General features: G+C 42.4%; 1 protein-coding gene across 1 annotated transcript in view; it reads left to right on the top strand.

Annotated features, from left to right (window-relative positions):
* The first annotated feature begins 533 nt into the window (after positions 1–533).
* Positions 534–24,468, top strand: part of LOC120055863 (neuropilin-1a-like) — a 53,318-nt gene continuing 29,383 nt past the window's right edge. The window contains exons 1-2 of the mRNA XM_039003890.1: positions 534–1,259; positions 1,933–2,113. Of these exons, the coding sequence (XP_038859818.1) occupies positions 1,190–1,259; positions 1,933–2,113 (251 nt within the window). The 5' untranslated portion in view covers positions 534–1,189. The remainder of the gene's footprint in view (positions 1,260–1,932; positions 2,114–24,468) is intronic.

Raw genomic sequence — 24,468 nt, 5'->3', positions numbered from 1 at the left:
TGTGCTGATGATTCAGTTAATTTCTTTCTCACTCCCTTCAGCGATAGCAAGCCTGATCTTTTAACAGACTGTTAGAATGTTGTGTGATCATTAGATAATAGTTGGCCGACACACTCTGCTATACGCAATAGGCTACAGGAAACTGTTACGGACATGGCAGCATTCTTAGTGCGTTCTTAATTGGAACAGTAGACGGCTTTCCATGGATCAAAATATTCCTCTTAGAATTGAAGTGCCATTAAAAAAATATATAATACTGTAATTGCATAAGAATATAGTAGCCCACTGCAGAAGCAAGGATCTATCAGAAGCAAGGCATCAAGTGAAGTGCTTAAAGTGATTATTCCGCAAAACCCCTTATGCCATTGTTATAAGGGCCTATTGTTATACGTTAAACGCTTGTTGTTTTTTGAATTTGCGACAGGTAGCGTAAGATTAGTATATCAAAATGAATGCTAGAACCTTGTTTGTGCATTATGTTCATTCCTTCCAATCCAGAACCTCTCCCTCTGCTGTGCGCTAGCGGGAGGAGGGCGCACGGTGTCTTTCGCTCCTGCCCACTCTTCTCGTAGTGATCTGTTTGTGCGTCTTTGCGTCTTGGAGCTGGAATTTGGGAAGTGGAAATGCCACTGTTACTTTCACAGTTGGCGTCAAGTCGAATGAGAGTGACCCTCTGACATTCTACTGTGTCGGTCAGACAGCGCGCATCGGGAAAGGGTCGAACTGTTACCGAACGAACGCAGTCAAAAGGAATAGGAATTGGGGATTTTAGACGGGGTAGTAGTGAGTGTATGAGATATTATTGAATCTTTTAAGTTTTTTATTCCACTTTTGATATACAATTATCAGTTATCGATTGATAGCCTAACTATTGGGGCACTTTAGGCGTCTGGATTTTCGGAATCAACAATTGTTTTCTGCGATTGGATTATTATTATTATTATTTTTCTGGGAAATGGCAAATTCTTATTCTGCGAGAGAAACACGACTTTCCGAGGAAAGAGGAAACAGCCGCTGAAAAAGCTACTAAAGGATGCTGGCAACCTGAAGCTGTCAGACGAATTTCTCCTACATTTCTGAGACATTTGTTGTTTTGCTTTGAGGACTATAAAACGGTGGAAATATCAAAGTTTCTTTTTATTTTTTCTTCTTTATTTTTTTGGGACAGATTTGTGTGTTTTACAGTCCAATGATGTATTGTGGATTTATACTGTTATTTTCAACCCAACTCATTGTTGTGGCTCCATTGATTCAAAGCGGTAAGTGTACACTGTTGAAATATCATATTTTCTAACATTGGCCTTATAAAAGCCTTAATTTGCACGATTTGAAATCACGACTCACCTGTTTTCGTCATGTCTACGGAGGTGCACCTAGGCTACAGTACAGGGTTTTGCTAGACGCATCTGAAGCATAAGCTCTCTAGTCTAAATCAGTTGAAAGTCAACCTTTCCAAAACGGTAGAGTTTATTGGTTATGTATCTATCTAAAGGTATCGTTCCCTCAACAGTAGGGAGAGGGAATAAATGTTTTTTGTTCCAAGGTGTTCGTTGTCATGTATTGTTTATGGTGTCGGTAAATGGGCACTTGTGAGAGCATGTCTTCATATCTGCTATGTTATTTACTATTCATGTAGTAAATAACAAAAAAAGATACAAAAATGACACAAAGTTGCTTATTTCTGACTCATATCTCATGCTTCACTAGTTTTGAAAGAAGTACACTGGTAAATGTGTGTTTTTACATCTTCTGTTAATAATTTCCACTGAGGATTGGCAGAGCGTTATTACTCTTTTTTTCTGAATGATAAAACATATATTTTTTAAAGGGTCGTCTACACCATCATCTTGTTTTTTCCTGTTCATTCAAAAATCAGATGTCATTTCTCTCTCATGGATTTCGTTTTTAAATAATTATCTCTGTCTGTTTTAGTTGCAGATAAATGTGGAGATAACATTGAGATAACCAATGCAGATTATCTCACCTCGACTGGCTATCCGACCTCATACCCTCCATCACAGCAATGTATGTGGGTGATATCAGCCCCAGAACCGGGCCAGAAGATACTCATCAACTTTAACCCTCATTTTGATCTGGAGGACCGAGAATGCAAGTACGTAACGCGCTCTTTTTCTGGACGTAGTGTGTGACTCTGCCACCTATTGGTCAATATAAGAACTTTATATTCCAAGGATTCCTTCTGGGGCCGTAGGTATCAGAGAAAGAGTGCTGATCAGCCCCACCCACCCCATGTTTTCTATTAATTTAGGTCTACAAGGAAAAACTGATCCTAAATTAACACTCCTACTGTGAGACGCTTGATGCGAACATGGAAGAGGACTAGACTGGAGCATCAACCATTACCTACTTAAGGGTGTTGTCATTTGAGAGGAAATATAATTGGATCGATATGTTTTGGTTTTATTATTTGATTTGCTCTGTAGTGCTGTCTACAATATTGTTGGGTCAAAGATCACTTGTATTTTGCCTGGATGTGGGCAAATGTAGCCTAGTCCCTGTCTTTAGCTGTGCTACCTAGTGCTGGTCATTGATTATGATTGGGGTTACACATACAGTATATAAAAGACACACACACACACACACACAACAACACACATGCACTCGGCACCTTAGGTTAAGTATGCATTCTCACTAAAGCCCATATGTTCACAATCTACCATAAATAACCCAATTTTTATAATGATCCCTCTGTCTGTGTAAATCACAGGCTCACTGACTGTCTTGCACATGGGGTCCTTGACTACTATTAGATCACATTTCACCACCAAGGGACCTATAAAATGTTAGCACTCTTTAGGATTCTGGCAGATACTGGATAGTGTATAGCTTTCTATAAGGAGAGATGTTCTTTGGGACCATGTTTGGAATGCCTTCAGTTCCTTGCTACTGCATCCCCAAGTTTTTCGATAGCAACCAAGTCTGTGTTTTTGACTCTGATGATAGGTTTACTGTAATATTCATTCTGACAAATACTACAATACAGTGCCTTCGGAAAGTATTCAGATCCCTTGACCTTTTCCACATTTTGTTGGGTTACAGCCTTATTCTAAAAATGATTGAATTGTTGTTTTCCCTCATCAACACAATACCCAATAATAACAATGAAAAAAATGTTTTTAGAAATGTTTGCTAATTTATTAAAGAGAAAGAAATGTAATATTACATTTACATGAATATTCATACCCTTTACTCAGTACTTTCTTGAAGCACCTTTGGCAGCAATTACAGCCTCAAATCTTCTTGGGTATGACGCTACAAGCTTGGCACACCTGTATTTGGGGAGTTTCTCCCATTCTTTTCTGCAGATCCTCTCAAGCTCTATTACATTTACGTCATTTAGCAGACGCTCTTATCCAGAGCGACTTACAAATTGGAAAGGTCATACATATTCATCCTGGTCCCCCCATGGGAATTGAACCCTGGTCCCCCTGTGGGAATTGAACCCACAACCCTGGCGTTGCAAGCGCCATGCTCTACCAACTGAGCCACACGGGACCATCCAACTCTATCAAGTTGGATGGGGAGCATTGCTGCACAGCTATTTTCAGGTCTCTCCAGAGATGTGCGATCGGGTTCAAGTCCGGGCTCTGGCTGGGCCACTCAAGGACATTCAGAGAATTGTCCCGAAGCTAATCCTGCGCTGTCTTGGCTGTCTGCTTAGGGTCGTTGTCCTGTTGGAACGTAAACATTCAACCCAGTCTGAGGTCCTGAGCGCTCTTGAGCAGGTTTTCATCAAGGATCTCTGTACTTTGCTCCGTTCATCTTTGCCTTGATCCTGACTAGCGGAAAAACACCCTCACAGCATGATGCTGCCACCACCATGCTTCACCGTAGGGATGGTGCTAGGTTTCCTCCAGATGTGATGCCTGGCATTCAGGCCATAGAGTTCAATCTTGGTTTCATCACACCAGAGAATCTTGTTTTTCATGGTCTGAGAGTCTTTAGGTGCCTTTTGGCAAACTCCAAGCAGGCTGTCATGTGCATTTTACTGAGGAGTTGCTTCCATCTACCAAAAAGGCCTGATTGGTGGAGTGCTGCAGAGATGGTTATCTTTCTGGAAGGTTCTCCCATCTCCCCAGAGGAACTCAGAGCTCTGTCAGAGTGACCATCGGGTTCTTGGTCACCTCCCTGACCAAGGCCCTTCTCCTCCTTTTTCTCAGTTTGGCCAGGCGGCCAACTCTAGGAAGAGTCTCGGTAGTTCCAAACTGCTTCCATTTAAGAATGATGGAGGCCACTGTGTTCTTGGGGACCTTTAATGCTGCAGACATTTTTTGGGTACCCTTCCCCAGATCTGTACCTCGACACAATCCTGTCTCGGAGCTCTACGGACAATTCCTTCGACCTCATGTCTTCGTTTTTGCTCTGACATGCACTGTCAACTGTGGGACCTTATATAGACAGGTGTGTGCCATTCCAAAGCATGTCCAATCAATTGAATTCACCACAGGTGCACTCCAATCAAGTTGTAGAAACACCTCAAGGATGATCAATGGAAACAGGATAAACCTGAGCTCAATTTCGCGTCTCATAGCAAAGGGTCTGAATACTTATTTAAATAAGGTATTTCAGTTTTTATTTTTGTATAAATTTCTAAACACCTGTTTTCGCTTTGTCATTATGGGGTATTGTGTGTAGATTGATGAGGATCTTTTTTAATGTAATCAATTTCAGAATAAGGCTGTAACGTAACAAAATATGGAAAAAGTCGAGGGGTCTGAATACTTTCCGAAAGCTCTGTATATGGTGTATAGGATCTATAAGGAGAGATGTTGTTCTTTGGACCCATTGGAATACCGCCAGTTTCTCCAGTAAATTAATCACGGTTGACATTGCGTCTCCGAGTTGTAACGCCAACTGAGCCTGTGTTTTTTACTTTGATGATAGGTTTACTGTAATATTTGTTGTGAGGATTTATTTTATAGCTCATAGTCATGGTTTGGCAAATGTGAATGTGGTTTTTGGCTATTAAACAAAATGTTTAAAATATCAAATGAGGGGCCTTGGCAAAACCACAGATTCCTACGAGAAAACGTACCCCTTTTCCTTTCATCAACAACATCTGCAAACCAAACTCCAAAACGGGATATTTCAATGTCATCTATAAAACATAAAACATATAAACGGTTAGGGTCATTGTCCTACAGTGGTGGCACTGACCCCGGCACACATATCGGCGGCATGGGTTCGAATCCGGCCCACTGCCCTTTGACTCCACCTTCTCCTACCTTTCCTGTCTTCTCTCTACTGTCTTATCTGTTCAGTACAAAACATAGAAAATACAAAAGGAGTGTGACTGCTTCACTCCTTAATATAGATATACAAAAGTATGTGGACACACCTTCAAATGAGTGGATTCAGCTATTTCAGACACACCCGTTGCTGACAGGTGAATAAAATCGAGCACACAGCCATGCAATCTCCATAGACAAACATTGGCAGTAGGTTGACACATACTATGGACTTTCAACGTGGCACCATCATAGGATGCCACCTTTCCAACAAGTCCTGTTGTGCTGCTATTGTGAAGTGCAACACTCACTACCAAGTTCCAAACTGCCTCTGGAAGCAACGTCAGCACAATAACTGTTCGTCGGGAGCTTCATGAAATGGGTTTCCATGGCCGAGCAGCTGCACACAAGCCTAAGATCACCATGCGCAATGCCAAGCGTTGGCTGGAGTGATGTAAAGCTTGCCACCATTGGACTCTGGACCAGGGGAAACGCATTCTCTGGAGTGATGAATCACCATCTGGCAGTCTCACGGTCCATACAGAAATGGTTTGTCGAGATCGGTGTGGAAGAACTTGACTGGCCTGGACAGAGCCCTGACCTAAACCCCATCAAACACCTTTGCGATGAATTGGAACGCCGACTGCGAGCCAGGCATATAATCGCCAACATCAGTGTCCAACCTCACTAATGCTCTTGTGGCTGAATGGAAGCAAGCCCCGCAGCAATGTTCCAACAACTACTGGAAAGCCTTCCCGGAAGAGGGGAGGCTATTATAGTAGCAGCAAAGGGGGACTAACTCCATAATAACGCCCATGATTTTGGAATGAAATGTGCGACGAGCAGATGTCCACATAATTTTGGTCATGTAGTATTTATATATATGTACAGTACCAGTCAAAAGTTTAGACACACCTACTCATTCAAGGGTTTTTCTTTATTTTTACTATTTTCTACATTGTAGAATAAAAGTGAAGACATCAAAACTATGAAATAACACATATGGAATCATATAGTTTCCAAAAAAGTGTTAAGCAAATCAAAATACACTACCGTTCAAAAGTTTGGGGTCACTTAGAAATGTCCTTGTTTTTTAAAGAAAAGCACATTTCTTGTCCATTAAAATAACATCAAATTGGTCAGAAATACAGTGTAGATATTGATAATGTTGTAAATGACTATTGTAGCTGGAAACGGCTGAAGAGGCGACTCCGGGATGCTGGCCTTCTAGTTGCAGAGAAAAAGCCACATCTCAGACTGGCCAATAAAAAGAAAAGATTAAGATGGGCAAAAGAACACAGACACTGGACAGAGGAACTCTGCCTAGAAAGCCAGCATCCCGGAGTCGCCTCTTCACTTTTGACGTTAAGACTGGTGTTTTGCGGGTACTATTTAATGAAGCTGCCAGTTGAGGACTTGTGAGGCATCTGTTTCTTGTCCTCTTGCTCAGTTGTGCACCGAGGCCTCCCACTCCTCTTTCTATTCTGGTTAGAGCCAGTTTGCGCAGCTCTGTGAAGGGAGTAGTACACAGCATTGTACGAAATTGAATTTCTCAGAACAAGAATAAACTGACGAGTTTCAGAAGAAAGTTATTTGTTTCTGGCCAATTTGAGCCTGTAATCGAATCCACAAATGCTGATGCTCCAGATACTCAACTGGTCTAAAGGCCAGTTTTATTGCTTCTTTATTCAGCAAAACAGTTTTCAGCTGTGCTAACATAATTGCAAAAGGGTTTTCTAATGATCAATTAGCCTTTTAAAATGATAAACTTGGATTAGCTAACACAATGTGCCATTGGAACACAGAAGTGACGGTTGCTGGTAATGGGCCTCTGGATGCCTATGTAGATATTCCATAAAAAATCAGCCGTTTCCAGCTACAATAGTCATTTACAACATTAACAATGTCTACACTGTATTTCTGATCAATTTGATGTTATTTTAATGGACAAAAAATGTGCTTTTCTATCAAAAACAAGGACATTTCTAAGTGACTCCAAACTTTTGAACGGTTGTGTTTATTTTATATTTGAGATTCTTCAAAGTAGCCACCATTTGCCTTCATGACAGCTTTGCACACTCTTGGCATTCTCTCAACCAGCTTCATGAGTTAGACACCTTGAATGCATTTCAATTAACAGGTGTGCCTTTTTAAAAGTTAATTTGTGGAATTTCTTTCCTTCTTAATGCGTTTGAGACAATCAGTTGTGTTGTGACAAGGTAGGGGTGGGTATACAGAAGATAGCCCTATTTGGTAAAAGACCAAGTCCATATTATGGCAAGAACAACTCAAATAAGCAAAGAGAAATGACAGTCCATCATTACTTTAAGACATGACGGTCAGTCAATCTGGAAATGTCAAGAATTTTGAAAGTTTCTTCAAGTGCAGTTGCAAAAACCATCAAGTGCTATGATGAAACTGGCTCTCATGAGGACCGCCACAGGAATGGAAGACCCAGAGTTACCTCTGCTGCAGAGGATAAGTTCATTAGAGTTACCAGCCTCAGAAATTGCAGCTCAAAAGAATGCTTCACAGAGTTCAAGTAACAGACACATCTCAACAAATCAAATCGAATTTTATTTGTCACATGCGAATAAATACAACAGGTGTAGACTTTACAGTTAAATGCTTACTTACAAGCCCTAACCGACAATGCAGTTTATCCGCATATGTGGTTCCCACCGTGAAGCATGGAGGAGGAGGTGTGATGGTGTGGGGGTGCTTTGCTGGTGATACTGTCTGTGATTTATTTAGCATTCAAGACACACTTAACCAGCATGTCTACCACAGCATTCTGCAGCAATACCCAATCCCATCTGGTTTGCGCTTAGTGGGACTATCATTTCTTTTTCAACAGGACAATGACGCAACACACCTCCAGGCTGTGTACGGGCTATTTGACCAAGAAGGAGAGTGTTGGAGTGCTGCATCAAGTGATCTCAACCCAATTGAGATGGTTTGGGATGAGTTGGACTGCAGAGTGAAGGAAAAGCAGCCAACAAGTGCTCAGCATATGTGGGAACTCCTTCAAGACTGTTGGATAAGCATTCCAGGTGAAGCTGGTTGAAAGAATGCCAAGAGCGGGCAAAGCTGTCATCAAGGCAAAGAGTGGCTACTTTGAAGAATCTAAAATATATTTGGATTTGTTTAACACTTTTTTGGTTACTACATTATTCCATATGTGTTATTTCATAGTTTTGATGTCTTCACTATTATTCTACAATGTAGAAAATAGTGAAAATAAAGAAAAACCCTTGAATGAGTAGGTGTTCTAAAACTTTTGACTGGTAATGTACATAACTAAGGGGTCATTCATCGGAATGTACCGGAAAGGAGGCGGATGTCGTTCTACTTGCATGGCAGCCACAGTTTGTATTGTCTGAACTGAATTCCTCCCTTATCAGATAGAATGTCCGGGGAAGCTGCAGTGCATGACTGCATCCCAAACGTCACCCTATTCCCTATTACACTACTTTTGACAACTCTGGTCAAAAGTATTACACGATATAGGGAATAGGGTGCCTTTTGGGATGCAGACCACTAGGTGTCTGCCATCGCTCCCCTATATTTTAATTATATTACAGAGCCAAATAGAACATACATGTCCCTGTGCCATGGAACATGGCTGTAACTATCCAACCAAAGAATCTTTAAACGTGACGGGTCTTTTTGCCTTCAAGCATTAGTACAAAACATTAGGGGTTTTTCTTCAAAGGAGAGGTCTGTCTATAATTATGTTTTCAGTGTGGTGCCAGAACAACAACCTCTCCCTCAACATCAGAAAGACCAAGGAGCTGATCGTGGACGACAGGAAACGGAGGGCCGAGCACACCCCATTCACATCTTAGGGGCTGTAGTGGAGCGGGTTGAGAGCTTCAAGTTCCTCTGTGTCCACATCACTAAGGACCTATCATGGTCCAGACACACCAACACAGTCGTGAAGAGGGCACGACAAAACCTCTTCCCCCTTTAGGAGGCTGAAAAGATTTGGCATGGGCCCTCATATCCTCAGAACATTATACAGCTGCACCATTGAGAGGGTCTTGACTGGCTGCATCACCACTTGGTAAGGCAACTGCTTAGCATCTGACCATAAGGCGCTACAGATTGTATTGCGTATGGGCCAGTGTATCACTGGGGCCGAGCTCAATGGCATGTCATCCAGGACCTCTATACCAGGTGGTGTCAGAGCGAGGCCATAAAAATTGTCAAAGACTCCAGACACCCACAGAGACTGTTCTCTTTGCTACCGCACGGCAAGCGGTACCAGAGCGCCAAGTCTGGGAACAAAAGGCTCATTTACAGCTTCTACCCCCCAAGCCATAAGACTGCTGAACAGTTCATCAAATGTCTACCCAGTCTATTTGCATTGACCCACTTTTTATTTTCACTGACCCTCTTGAACTCTATTCACACTCACTGAACTCTACTCACAGACTCACACATACTACACCGACAGTCTAACACACACACACACACACACACACACACACACACACACACACACACACACACACACACACACACACACACACACACACACACACACACACACACACACACACACATATTGACGCCACACACACAATCACGCTCTTTCACGCTCTTCACATGAGCTGCTACTACTCTGTTAGTTATCTATCCTGATTGTCAAAATCAAATCAAATTTTATTGGTCACAAATACATATGGTTAGCAGATGTCAATGCGAGTGTAGCGAAATGCTTGTGCTTCTAGTTCTGACCATGCAGTAATATCTATGTTTAGTCACATTTACCCCTACCTACATGTACATTTGACCTCAATTAGCTCAACTACCTCGTACCCCTGCACATTGACTCGGTACCTGTAGTGAGGTGCGTACTGGCGGCAGAGAAGTCAGGCGCAGGAGAGCGAAAACTGATTTACAACGGTTTCGTTTAATATCCATAAACCACCGTAAACAGAACAATACAAATAAATGGGTCAAACAAAACCCAGTAAATACCAGCATACCGTGCACAAGCACCACAAGAAACAATTACGGACAAGGACATGGTCCATTGGTTAAATAACCATTGGTTAAATACACAACATGTAATTGATGGAATTGGAACCAGGTGTGATGGAAGACAAGACAAAACCAATGGAAAATGAAAAGTGGATCAACGATGGCTAGAAGGTCGGTGACTTCGACCGCCGAACGTCGCTCGAACAAGGAGAGGGACCAACTTCGGCGGAAGTCGTGACAGTACCTGTATTCCTTGTATATAGTCTCGTTATTGTTATTTTATTGTGTTACAGTTTCCCTTTGTATTTTTATCAGATTTGTCTTACTTTTTATTAACTCAGCATTTCTGGAAAAGGGCTCGTAAGTAATCATTTCATGGTACATATAAAGTTGTATAAACCTGCTGTATTCGGCGCTTGTGACAAACAAAATTCGTTTGATTGATTGAATACCCAATTGGGTGGTTGTGAGGGGTTTCCTTCTTTGTGGTGTGTGTCAAGGGGTTGTCAGAAGCTAAAGGAAGGTCATAAAAAGTGTGTGTGTGTGTGTGTGTGTGTGTGTGTGTGTGTGTGTGTGTGTGTGTGTGAGGGAGGGAGGGAGGGAGGGAGGGAGGGAGAGAGAGAGAGAGAGAGAGAGAGAGAGAGAGAGAGAGAGAGAGAGAGAGAGAGAGAGAGAGAGAGAGAGAGAGAGAGAGAGAGAGAGAGAGAGAGAGAGAGAGAGAGAGAGATTAGAAAGGAGGTTTGCTGGAGAAATGCAGTTTTGAACTCTTCCCTTGAAATCACAGTCGGAACTGACAACATAACATTCATGGAGTGGTCAGATATCAAAATAACATCAATAAGGCTTTTGTGGAGATGCTCTGTGGTTGAGTCGATATGCCAGCATGACTGTGGCCAATGTCGAGAAGCATCAAAGACAGAGGCTGTGTCCCAAATCGCACACCGTGTTCCCTACGTGCCCCAGTCAAAATGTTGCACTGCATAGGGAATAGGGTGCTATTTGGGATGTAATCCTAAATCTAACCAAAGACAGACTTATCTCACACTGACACTAAAATAGCATGACCGATTTTTTTATTTGTTTGAACGGTTTCCTCGAGCGTGAGACCATGACACAGGGAGAGAGAGAGAAAGAGAGAGAGAGAGTGAAAGGTTAGGAAGGAGGTTTGAATCATACTCATAATCACAGACAGCACTTTGAATCATTATGACTCATACCCATAATGATTCAAAGGAGAAATGCCACATCAGCATGGCCTACTGTTCAATCAGCCGTTTACATTTAGGTTTGGCCTAGCGTGTCAACCTCCAGACACACCAATGTGTTTAGCCTCAATGTGTTCGTTTCAATGGAAGCAGAATGGCTCTTTCCAACTGCTTTCCTCAGTAGTGGAGGCAAAAACAGGAAGGCCAGGTGTAGTATTGGATCCAACATGGGTTGTTTGTGGTTTTGCTTCTAAGGAACTAAATTGGGTCATGAACTTCTACAACAATCTGTTTGTTCTCGGTTCCATGGGCATGTTCCTTTTATTTCACCACTTTGAAGTTGACAGGAGTCTTAACAGCTAAATGAAATGACAGACTGATTATATTAGAGCCTTGGAAGGTCAGTCTGCCCTCCCATCTTGCACGTAAATACCGTTGGTGGCTCCAAATTTACTCACAAGAGTATATCCTGTGTCATTTCGTGACATTGGCCTAGGATACAAGTTTTAAAAACAACCATAACAGATCTCGTATACCAAAAGAGACAGTTTCCTGTATGCATTTCGGGACAAATCCTAACTTAAGATCTTTGGCGCTTGTGATTAGGATATGGAAGATTAATGCGAATATCAGAGTTACGACTCATGTGTTTGTCTGAAGTTACTCTCTCTTGAACTTCAAGTCGTGTATCTGAATCAAATCTTAATGCCAGGATGTAGGGTGATTACAGGACTAAAGGCTGCATGAGGCACACTTAATTTTCCCTCGTTGTCTGTAGTTGACGTAACCTTTGTGGTATGACACATATAAAACAAAACCACAACTGCAGACCTGCAGACTCCCAACCAGCAGTGCTGCTGCTGTTGACCTGGTCAAAGACATTGTCTGAGTACCAAATGGCACCGCTATGTAGGGACTATGTAAGGACTATGTAAGGACTATGTAGTAGGGACTATATAGGGACTATGTAAGGACTATGTAGGGACTATGTAGGGACTATGTAAGGACTATGTAGGGACTATATAGGGACGAGGGTCTTCTGCTATGGAGGAATGGTCCGGTGATGGATACAACTCTAATTGAATGATCCTCTCAGTGTGGTCAATTGTCATTTCCACTGCGCCACTATGGCTCTGTGGTCATTGTGGTCATCCAGATGAAAGACTTGGGGTTAGTTAGATGGCTGGTGGTGGATGTTATAGAGCCACAGGCCAGTTAGCGTGATGACCGGTTGCACTATGACCTCTTGGACAGACCTCTGGATTTCTTCTTTTCTGCCCTGAGGCTCTTGCATCTCTGCCTTTCCTTTCCTTACCTTTCCTTTCATCTCCTTTCCTCTCCTCTCCTCTCCTTTCCTTCCCGTTCCACTCCTCTCCTCTACTTTCCTCTCCTTTCCTCCCCTTTCCTTTCCTTTCCTGTCCTCTCTTTTTTCTTATGACTTTTCTCACTCTATATGCTCACTGAACTCTGTACACTCATCGGTTTCTCATTTTTCTTCTCTACACACATTCTCTCTCTCTATCTCTCTCTCCCTCTTGCTCTCTCATTGTAGCTGAAGGTATAAAGTTGAAGTCGGAAGTTTACATACACTTAGGTTGTCGTCATTAAAACTCATTTTTCAACCACTCCACCAATTTCTTGTTAACAAACTATAGTTTTGGCAAGTTGGTTAGGACATCTACTTTGTGCATGACACAAGTCATTTTTCCAACAATTGTATACAGATTATTTCACTTATAATTCACTGTATCACAATTCCAGTGGGTCAGAAGTTTACATACACTAAGTTGACTGTGCCTTTAAACAGCTAGAAGAATTCCAGAAAATGATGTCATGGCTTTAGGAGCTTCTGTTAGGCTAATTGACATCATTTGAGTCAATTGGAGGTGTACCTGTGGATGTATTTCAAGGCCTACCTTCAAACTCAGTGTCTCTTTGCTTGACATCATGGGAAAATCAAAAGAAATCAGCCAAGACCTCAGAAAAAATTGTAGACCTCCACAAGTCTGGTTCATCCTTGGGAGCAATTTCCAAACACCTGAAGGTACCACGTTCATCTGTACAAACAATAGTACACAATTATAAACACCATGGGACCACGCAGCCGCCATACCGCTCAGGAAGGAGATGCGTTCTGTCTCCTAGAGATGAACATATTTTGGTGCGAAAAGTGCAAATCAATCCCAGAACAACAGCAAAGGATCTTGTGAAGATGCTGGAGGAAACAGGTACAAAGTATCTATATCCACAGTAAAACGAGTCCTATATCGACATAGCCTGAAAGGCCGCTCAGCAAGGAAGAAGCCAATGCTCCAAAACCGCCATAAAAAAGCCAGACTACGGTTTGCAAATGCACATGGGGACAAAGATTGTACTTTTTGGAGAAATGTCCTCTGGTCTGATGAAACAAAAATAGAACTCTTTGGCCATAATGACCATCCTTATGTTTGGAGGAAAAAGGGGGAGGCTTGCAAGCCGAAGAACACCATCCCAACCGTGAAGCACGGGGGTGGCAGCATCATGTTGTGGGGGTGCTTTGCACTTCACAAAATAGAGGGCATCATGATGGAAAATTATGTGAATATATTGAAGCAACATCTCAAGACATCAGTCAGGAAGTTAAAGCTTGGTCGCAAATGGGTCTTCCAAATGGACAATGATGCCAAGCATACTTCCAAAGGACAACAAAGTCAAGGTATTGGAGTGGCCATCACAAAGCCCTGACCTCAATCCTATAGAAAATGTGTGGGCAGAACTGAAAAAGCGTGTGCAAGCAAGGAGGCCTACAAACCTGACTCAGTTACACCAGCTCTGTCAGGAGGAATGGGCCAAAATTCACCCAACTTATTGTGGGAAGCTTGTGGAAGGCTACTCAAAACGTTTAACCCAAGTTAAACAATTTAAAGGCAATGCTACCAAATACTAATTGAGTGTATGTAAACTTCTGACCCACTGGGATTGTGATGAAATAAATAAAAGCTGAAATAAATCATTCTCTCTACTATTATTGTCACGTCCGTTGTTGGAATGAGACCAAGGTGCAGCGTGGTAGGCGTACATTTCACTTTTATTTTAAATGACACCAAAAAACAACAAAACGAACGTAAAGCCATATGCAGTGCAGAAAGCAACTACACACAAACAAGATCCCACAATCTAAGGTGGGAAAAGGGCTGCCTAAGTATGATCCCCAATCAGAGACAACGATAGACAGCTGCCTCTGATTCGGAACCATACCCGGCCAACAAAGAAATAGAAAAACTAGAATACACACCCAAATCACACCCGACCTAACCAAATAGAGAAATAAAAAGGCTCTCTAAAGTCAGGGCGTGACAGTTATTCTGACATTTCACATTCTTAAAATGAAGTGGTGATCCTAACTGACCTAAAACAGGGAATTTGTACTAGGATTAAATGTCAGGAATTGTGAAAAACTGAGTTTAAACGTATTTGGCTAAGGTGTATGTAAACTCCCGATTTCAACTGTATGTTTAACTCTGTATAACCCATGTCCTTCCTCTATTAGGGCAAAGTGCACTCCAAGCATTTTTTCCCCTGCACAGTGGCACTGCCAGCCTGTTTTCATCTTGGGACAATGATCTTTACAGTTGAACAATTTGTGAACTTCAAGACTGGGTTTCACTGAATAGCCACATAACTTGGAATCACTTACATAAACATGACAGGAGGGTGTGAGTCCCAAATGGCACCCTATTCACTATATAGAAGTCCAATGGGCCCTGGTCAAAAGTAGTGCACTAAACAGGGAATAGGATGCCATTTGAGATGCACAAATAATGAACCATGCTGTGTATAAGTATGGCTTCCTCCAGAGGACTTCTGTCTTAAGCAGCAAACATTCGCTTGATATATAAATAGGTATTAGCTGTTCTATAATCATGATTTTGAGCAATTGTTTTCCTTGTTATTTCTCAAGACTGTTGTCATGATTGTTTGGATGGGTTTTCCAAAGCAAATGTAGTCACTCACATTGGCTTAAACCAGACGAAACACTGTGGTGTGTCCCAAATGGAACCTTATTCCCTTTATAGTGCATTACATTTGTGGGCTCTGGTTAAAAGAAGTGCACTATAATAGGGTGCCATTTGAGACGGAACACTGTGTGTGTTCTGTTTACCCACACACAGACAATGGATGTAAAATGTGCTCTTCAGTCATCTTCATTCTAAAGTGCATTTTAGTAATCAGAGCATCAGAGGTCATTTGCCTCCCTACTGATCAGCGGGCTGCAGTGCTGCACAGCCAAATGAAAACACATGTCAGATTAAGGCCTAACGAGCAGATTAACGAGGAGAGAGTTTAGACAAAACTCAGATTCAGAGCAGTGCTGCACTGCGATCTCACAGCTGCTATCCCTCCCTAGATTTACAGAACAGAAAGCGCCCACTTCCAGATGTCTTCAGGACTTAGTAAATGCCTCGAGTCACAAGAACTGCATACCAGACCTGGGTTGAAGTACTCTTTGAAATGATTTCAAATACTTAATCTGTGCTTGATTGACCTTGCCTGGTTTAAATAGACCAGTAGAATAGTAGCACACCCAGCTCATCTGTCACTCCAGGCAGGCTAGAGCAAAAGTTCAAAATATTTGAAAGGTTTCAAATAGTATTTGAACCCAGGACCTGCTGTCTACAGCATGTTTGTACAAAGCCTGTCCCCCTTGACAGTGAAAGTTCACTGTGAATAGTCATATTGTCCTATTAACGTGTAGACTTTTGAGATACCATGGTAACATGATGTGTATGCGTGTCTGTGCTAACAACGATCATGAGACACTGAACAACAAACAGCCAAATATAGCAACCTGGTCTCAGAGCATTTCATTTTTTATTTTTTTTTGTAAATCCGAGACACTCCATTTAGTATGATATGTTACGTTTTGTATGTTTTGTACTCATTTGTGGATGTCCATCATCCATTTTGTATGATATATAAAAAATTACAATTCGTATGATATGTTAAGAATTTGCTAAAAGGACAATATTTTACGAATTTGCTAAAATTATAATATGCTACGAATTTGCAAAATATATGATATGTTACGAATTATAATTTGTTGTGGCTAACATTAGCTAGGCTAGGGGTTAGCATTAGGGGAATAAGGTTAAGGTTAGGAGTTAAGTTAAAGGGGAAGGGTTAGCTAAAAGTAGTTGAAAGTTGCTAATTAAGCTAAAATGCTAAAGTTGTCCATTATGAGATTCAAACATGCAACCTTTGAGTTGCTAGATGTTCGGGTTATACACCCACCCGTCCACCCTGACCAACCACTGACCATTCGTTTTTACCTTACCTTCTGTCTTATGTAATCATACCAAACATAATACATCAAACTAATTTGAGTGTCCCAGATTTAGCTTTACTATGTTATGTCTAATCTATGAGACAAAGCTGAAAATGGTGCAATAGTGCCTTTTACTCTGTTTGGATCATGTGATTCTAGCTTTAGGGGATTTCAGAGTGGACAAAAAAAGGCCATAGGAATGCAGGGAGACGTCTTGCTGCTGAGGTCAGGATCTCTAAGGGGTCAAAGGTGAGTCAGACGGTTGCCCATTTAGAGTGTCCTCAGTTAAAGGGAGGATGAGAGGATAAGCCAGTGGTCTATATCACTTCAGCATAGCAGAGGCTGTGTCTCAAATGGCACCCTATTCCCTATACAGTGCACTACATTTGACCAGGGCCCATAGGGCTCTGGTCAAAAGTAGTGCACTCTATAGGGAATAGTGTGACAGATTGGAAGACAGATAGGAACCCAGGGTTAGGGTTAGCCGCCCACCAACAGCAGGGACCCTGGTGGAGAATAACTCTCTATCACGAGTGGCATGGAGGAATGCAGTCTAAGGCACTGTATCACAGTGCAAGAGGCGTCACTACTATGCCTTGTATCTGCTCCTAACGCAACACAAGGCCCTCAGGCTGACCACCAAGTCTATCTGAACTCATAAAGCAGCATTGTTTATTAGGCGGGACCGGAAAGGACCAATGATATGCACTGAGTGTACAAAACATTAAGAATACCTTCCTTATACCTTTCCAAGCCAAACCGTCATATTATAACCGCTAACCGCTACACACAGCCTACATCGTTAATGTCACCATATTAGGTAACCTTGTCACCATATTAGGTAACATCATAGTTATTTAACATAGCTACTAGAAGTAATGCGTTAGTAAACCCACTACAATCATGCAGCACAGTGTACAGTCAGCAAGCAGTTTAGCAGTTACACCGTCGGGCCCCGTTGGCAATAAATTAATAAAACCAAAAGTTTACCTTGACTTGGAAGAGTTCCAGTGTTGGATAGCCTTAGCTAGCTAGCTAACAGAGCATCCCTCTCTATTTGAGATTGGTGTTGGAGTAGGATAAACTAGCTAGCTGCATTCACTAGCTAAGTGAAAGTGGGATTATTATTTTTTTATACAAAATATGAAATCTCTCACTCTTGCTTCTCCTTAATTTGTTAAGAAATACATTTGTTCAAAACTGTTCAACTATTGTCTTTCTCTCTCTTTGAGTCAACTGCTCACCACATTTTGTGCACTACAGTGCTAGCTAGCTGGAGCTTATGCTTTCAGTACTGGATTCATTCTCTGATCCTTTGATTAGGCAGACAACATGCCAGTTCATCCTGCAAGAACTCTGATAGGTTGGAGGACATTCTCCAGAAGTTGTCATAACGACTGTGTAAGTCTATGGAAGGGGGTGAGAACCATGAGCCTCCTAGGTTTTGTATTGAAGTCAATGTATCCAGAGGAGGACGGAAACTAGCTGTCCTCCGGCTACACCATGGTACAGAGCTACTTTAGACTTTTATTGTTTTAATCAATTATTTGATGACGTGAATATATTTAGTATAGTTTTATCCTAAAAGGATAACATTTTTAATGTTTCTCTATTTTTATTTTTATGAAATTCACTGAGGAGGATGGTCCTCCCTTTCCTCCTGAGGAGCCTCCACTGACTCCAACGCTTCCCACAGTTGTGTCAAGTTGGCTGGATGTCCTTTGTGTGCTGGACCATTCTTGATACACACAACAAACTTGTTGCAGTTCTTGACACAAACCGGTGTGCCTGGCACCTACTTCCATACCCTGTTCAAACGCACTTAAATATTTTGTCTTGCCCATTCACCCTCTGAATGGTACACATACACAGTCCATGTCTCAATTGTCTCAAGGCTTAAAAATACTTATCCCCTTCATCTAGACTGATTGAAGTGGATTTAACAAGTGACATCAATAAGGGATCATAGCTTTCACCTGGATTCACCTGGTCAGTCTACGTCATGGAAAGAGCAGGTGTTCATAATGTACATAATATACAGCGGGCACTGTTTTGAAGCCACCGTGTCTCCATGTTGGTTCTCCCTCTCCATTGTGAAAAAGATTTTGGAAGCTATGGATATGCATTTATTAATGTCTACATTTGTTTTTGCCACGTTTATTCTTTTAGACACCTTATTGCATACGTTTAAATTATATAATGTGAGCTAAACATAAAAATAAAATCTTAAATACATGTCATTTTGTCCTAGAATTCCATTAATTCCTATGGAGGACTGCTCCTACTGAGGTGTACCAATATGGCCGACAAGTGGCTTCAAAACGCATCTCATTGGCCAATACATAGCATCAGTAATCTAGTGTTTATATACATCATTGGAGAGGACAGCATACGTCTTGAATATTTGACTCATTCTCCATACGACTGTGGAGGAGTTGGAGATTAGAACTGTGTCCCAAATGGCACCCTATTCCCTGTATAGTGCACTACTTCTGACCAGAGCCCTATGGGCCGTGGTCAAAAGTAGTGCACTAGAATCGTAAATAGGGTGCTGTTTGGGATGGAGATCAGATCCCCTGTCCCCCCGGCCACTCAACGGCTTGTAATTAGGAAGGACTAGAGGACTATCTATCACCACTGACTACACCTGTATCAAAACAGAACAGGCAGTGGACTGGAGTACAGCTGTAGTCTAAAAATAAGAGTTACTGCTGTGTGGCAGCCTGCCCATGTGGATAGAAGAGAGTGGACATGGTCTGGTCACTCTTGTGAGTCAACTCAAAGGTGTTTGTGTTTTTTAGGTGTGCAGTGTAGAAATGGATTATTGACATCTTTCTAATGACCGCCAGGACAAACATTAATGTATTGATAAGTATGTTGTTGTGCTATAATATGGATGAAAAAGAGCCTTGATCACCAATCATCATGAGGACTCCAGTCACCATGTTTGTGTTTCCATCTCGGGGTCAGTCAGACACTACAAGGCTGAAACAGAGGTGTTTGTGGCCAGCCGGCTGGAATCACACAGCCCAGTAAGCCCCATTAGGGAACACTGCTTTTCTTTCAGAGAGAAGGTGACAGTAACAGCCTGTTCCATCCTCTGTTTGTCTGTCTGCCTGTCTGTCTATCTGTCCGGAATGCGTTCCAAATGGCACCTATTCCCTACATGGGCCCTGGTCAAAAGTAGTGCACCATATAGGGAATAGGGTGCTATTTGGGATGCAGTCTTTGTCTGTCAAGCTGAGCGGACAGGAGGCCATTACCAGGGGAGGTTGAGAGGAGGTTGAGGTGGTGAGTTTGAGGTAATTAACATCATATGTTTTGGGGGAGTGGGTTCCGTCTCTGTGAGGTATGTCCCCTCAGGCTCAGGCAGAAAGAGGTGATAAACTTGTCTTGGTGACAAATACTAAAACCATGTCAAAACGCGGCCAGACTGACAGAGTGTTTATTGCTTTCGCTTAACTCATTTAAAGGTGTAGAAGAGTAGACGGTGTGTCATCTGACAAAGGGCTCTTTTCCCGTTTTACTCTCAAAGGTATATACATTTCATTTTCAGTATTTAGACTTGGGTACACCCTTTAAATGCTTGTTTAACCTAAACGGTACACTGACTGAGGCATTTGGTATAGTGACACATTTAAGTGGTTGGCCCCCCAGGTTCTATTTGACTGTATTTGTTCAAGGCCTGAACGGACAGGTATTTTGTTACGTTGTGCTCATTAACAGTGGCTTACGCTGTTTCTAGACACCTTATCTAGACCCGTAAAATGACGCTCCGTTGTTGAAGACCCAGGTAATTATGGTACGTTGTTCGTCGACACCCAGCAGGTGAGGATCTCCTGCGCGTGGTCGACATTTGCTATGTCCTGTCTTGTCCTTAAGGGAATCTGTCTGTTATCCTCTGCCTATGTACATTGTGTAGCTTATGATCACCTATAAAAACACATGGCCGTTAATACATCAGGCAAGAGATCCTCCTAATCAAACAATACCATCAATCAAACTCCAAACATAAAACATACAGGAATTCTGACGGCAATCTTTGCACCTGACTAGTTTATTGGTCACAGACAGTCACAGCTTAGGGCATAAAATGTGTTTCCAATGTTTAAATGAACACTGCATTATAAAATCTATTCATTCTGTTCACGGCAGCTTTATTTGACCTGTGGGAAGCGTTTTAAGTGGCCTCTTGTAAAGCACTAGTGCCTAGCACTTCAGTGATGTTGTGTATGTATGCCATTTTTATTCATTTGCATCATGCCCCACTCAGATGGACTCGTAAAAGCAGCACCATGGGGAGATAGAATGCAGATGGCTATACAGACCTGACCTGGGGCTTTCATTGCTCACTGAGACAGCCCTATTAACCAACCAAAAATCTATCCTCACACCCTTGTTAAATAGACTACTTTCCCCCTTATTGTCCAGTAGAATTGCTGGTTAGGTTATTCATGCCCTCTTAGGAGAATGGTCTGGTAAGTGCTTTGCTATGGTTCACTACAAATACAAATACACACACACACACACACACTACAATAGCAAGTCCATCTGGGGCTTAAAACAGTAGTAACTTTCTAGTCCTAAAGTAAGGACTTCCTTAACAACTGAATGTGATAGTCTAACACAATAATTGTCCTCCTATATCATATATCTTATTACCATTTGGACTATGCTAGTTGTGTTACCTTACCCTCCCCACGGCTATATTCTCTCCGTCATCTATCATCTGGAAGGCATCATGGGAACGTTTACAAGCCCGGCCAGCTTTTCTTTACTTGCACGCACACCACACACACACACACACACACACACACACACACACACACACACACACACACACACACACACACACACACACACACGCACGCACACACAAAATACACGCTGGGAATAAATCTGTGTGCCTGCAAGGCTAGCAGCCTCCCTCCATCCTCTCCTCTCCTCTCGCTAGAGAAGTCAAGTCATTAGTGATTCCACTGGCAAAGCCACGCTCAGGGTTAATTCAGCCTGCGGTGTCAAACAGGCTGGAAACTGGAAACTGTCGATGGACGGACACACTCTGTCTGAGTCTCAGCTTGGTCCTGCTGCAGGGCAGATGGAAAAATGTCTCATCAGACACAGTCAGACATACCGTTAGCCAGACACAGCTGTAACACCATTGCCAGAGACAGAGACACACTTCCAGGACAAACTCACTCACTCCTAGTCACTCCCCCGGCCCTAAAATTAGATGCAACCCTACAGATGGTGTGTCTTAGTACAGAATGCAACACTGTGCCTCCCTGCTGGTGCAGACAGACACCAACCCCTCCCTCCCTCTCTCTCTTTCTCTTTCTCTTTTGTCTTTCTCTCTCTCTCTCTCTCTCTCTCTCTCTTTCTCTTTCTCTTTCTCTTTTGTCTCTCTCTCTCTCTTTCTCTTTTGTCTCTCTTTCTCTTTCTCTTTTGTCTCTCTTTCTCTTTCTCTTTTGTCTCTCTTTCTCTTTCTCTTTTGTCTCTCTTTCTCTTTCTCTTTTGTCTCTCTCTCTCTCTCTCTCTCTCTCCCCATCTCCTCGTCCTCCCACCCCCACTCCGTTAGCAGTTCATTTGGTCCAAGCAGCTGAGGAGGATGAGCAACCCCATCCTTCCTCCTCCATTTCCACACAGGCAGCAAAAAGAACCCACAGTGAATCCTACAGGGAAATTAAAAAGAGGAGAGGTGGAACCCTTCATTGGTGATCTCTAATCCACCGGAGGATGGGGAGGTTTTTTGGGAGTGGGACAGAGACAGCCGTCGTCATCAAGTCTGCTTAGACAGCAGTCATGGGATTAGAAAGAGACAACTACACAGGATTCAGAAAATACTAATTCACCCTTGAGTACCATCCAGTACTTGCAGTGTTGCTGTTTTCATTTTACACATTGATCCCATTATGTGAGATCCGTGGGGTAAACAAAACGGTTAGTGTGTTCACATTGATTCATGTGGTTAGAGTAGATACTATTGGTTCACGTGTTGGCCATGTGTTAGCAGGCTGGGTTACAAAGATATACTATCTCACGCACACACACACACACACACACACACACACACACACACACACACACACACACACACACACACACACACACACACACACACACACACACACACACACACACACACACACACACAAACACACACCCCAGAGAGGTGCCTGAGAGCCCAATGAGAGAACAAACCTGGCCTCTAGTAGTTGCCTTGAAAAGGGCATTGTCTAAAACCTCACGTCAACAGCTTTTTACAAGGGCTTGTGTTCTTAGCCATGAGAAAACAACTTGTCCACAGAGAGAAATTCCTCTGCCAATGTACCATGATGGGTCTGTCTACGTACAGAATCAAACTCCTGGGCAAACTTGCTGATGAAGTAGCTGTGTGTAAAGCCTAGGAAACATCCCAAATGGCATCCTATTCCCTATATAGTGCACTACTTTTGACCAGGGCCCTGGTCAAAAGTAGTGCACTACATAGGGAATAGGGTGCCATTTGGGGCGTAGCCCTAGTCTTATTTTTGCAGGCCAGGCAGAGGCTGTTTCCACAGCTGGCTCCGAAAGGAAAAGGGTTGTTGGCTCGGCTGTGCCTGGAAAAAAAGTAGTATGTTCTCCAGCAGGCACCATGAGCTCACCATTTCATCTCCACATTTCACACACATACACACGGTCACACATGAGAGAGAGAGTACCTTCACAGTTCACACCCAATTACGTGTAATTGAATTAGCTACAGTATAAAACAGAAGGGTTGGGGTTGGGTTAATCTCTTGTGGACAGATTCACGTTAAATGGGAGTGACAACTTTCGCGAGAGCTTTACTTCTGGGTAACCAAAATTAGGGTAGGGTTATCCTCCGCTTGTTCTCAAACACTCACACACAGACATTACAGTACACACACAAACATGTACACACATTCTATATAAGAATGAGCTGATAATATATAAGGTGATAATGTATGAGGTTATAATGTATGAAGTGATCATGTATTAGGCGATAATGTATGAGGCGATAATGTATGAGTCGATAATGCATGAGCCGATAATTCATGGGACGATAATGTATGAGCTGATAATGTATGAGGCAATAATGTATGGGGCGATAATGCATGAGCTGATAATGTATGAGGCGATAATGTTTGAGGTGATAATGTGTGAGGTGATATTGTCTGAGGTTCCCATGGAACACTGATAACAGAGTTGATGAAGTCACCCCCGTAGCATACTGCTCCGTGGGAGTACAAACGTTCTCATGTTTCCTCATCTTCATTGTCTTGTTATTATAACCCTCCCAGTGGGTATAGACCCTCAGTAGTTACCTCAACTCCCATATCATCCATCCATAGCATTCCACAACTGTCTTTTCATCTCAGTAGATTGAGGGTGTGTGGTCAAATCTCTAAACCTAACAAAGGAGTTGGGTTTAAGGAGCATAGCTATTGTATGATTAACCCAAACCGCTGTCTGAGTTGGTCTTGGAATGACGCTATGTGCAACATAGCCTGGAATCCAAACTGATTATTGTTTCCGTATTGTTTGATCAACTCTGGGGCCTTTTTCCTGAACCAACAGTTGTGTTTGACTCCCCCCTCCACTTTCTAGCTCTAACTTAGCAGATAGCTACTTTATGGAGGAAAAGTATACTTACTATGCCTGTGACATGTGCTTGTCCCACCTAGCTATCTTAGGATGAATGCACTAGCTGTAAGTC

This window comes from Salvelinus namaycush, chromosome 11, assembly GCF_016432855.1.
Source record: "Salvelinus namaycush isolate Seneca chromosome 11, SaNama_1.0, whole genome shotgun sequence".
Classification (NCBI taxonomy): Eukaryota; Metazoa; Chordata; class Actinopteri; order Salmoniformes; family Salmonidae; genus Salvelinus; species Salvelinus namaycush.
Note: the sequence above shows the minus strand (reverse complement) of the source record. Positions and strands in the feature narration are given on the sequence as shown.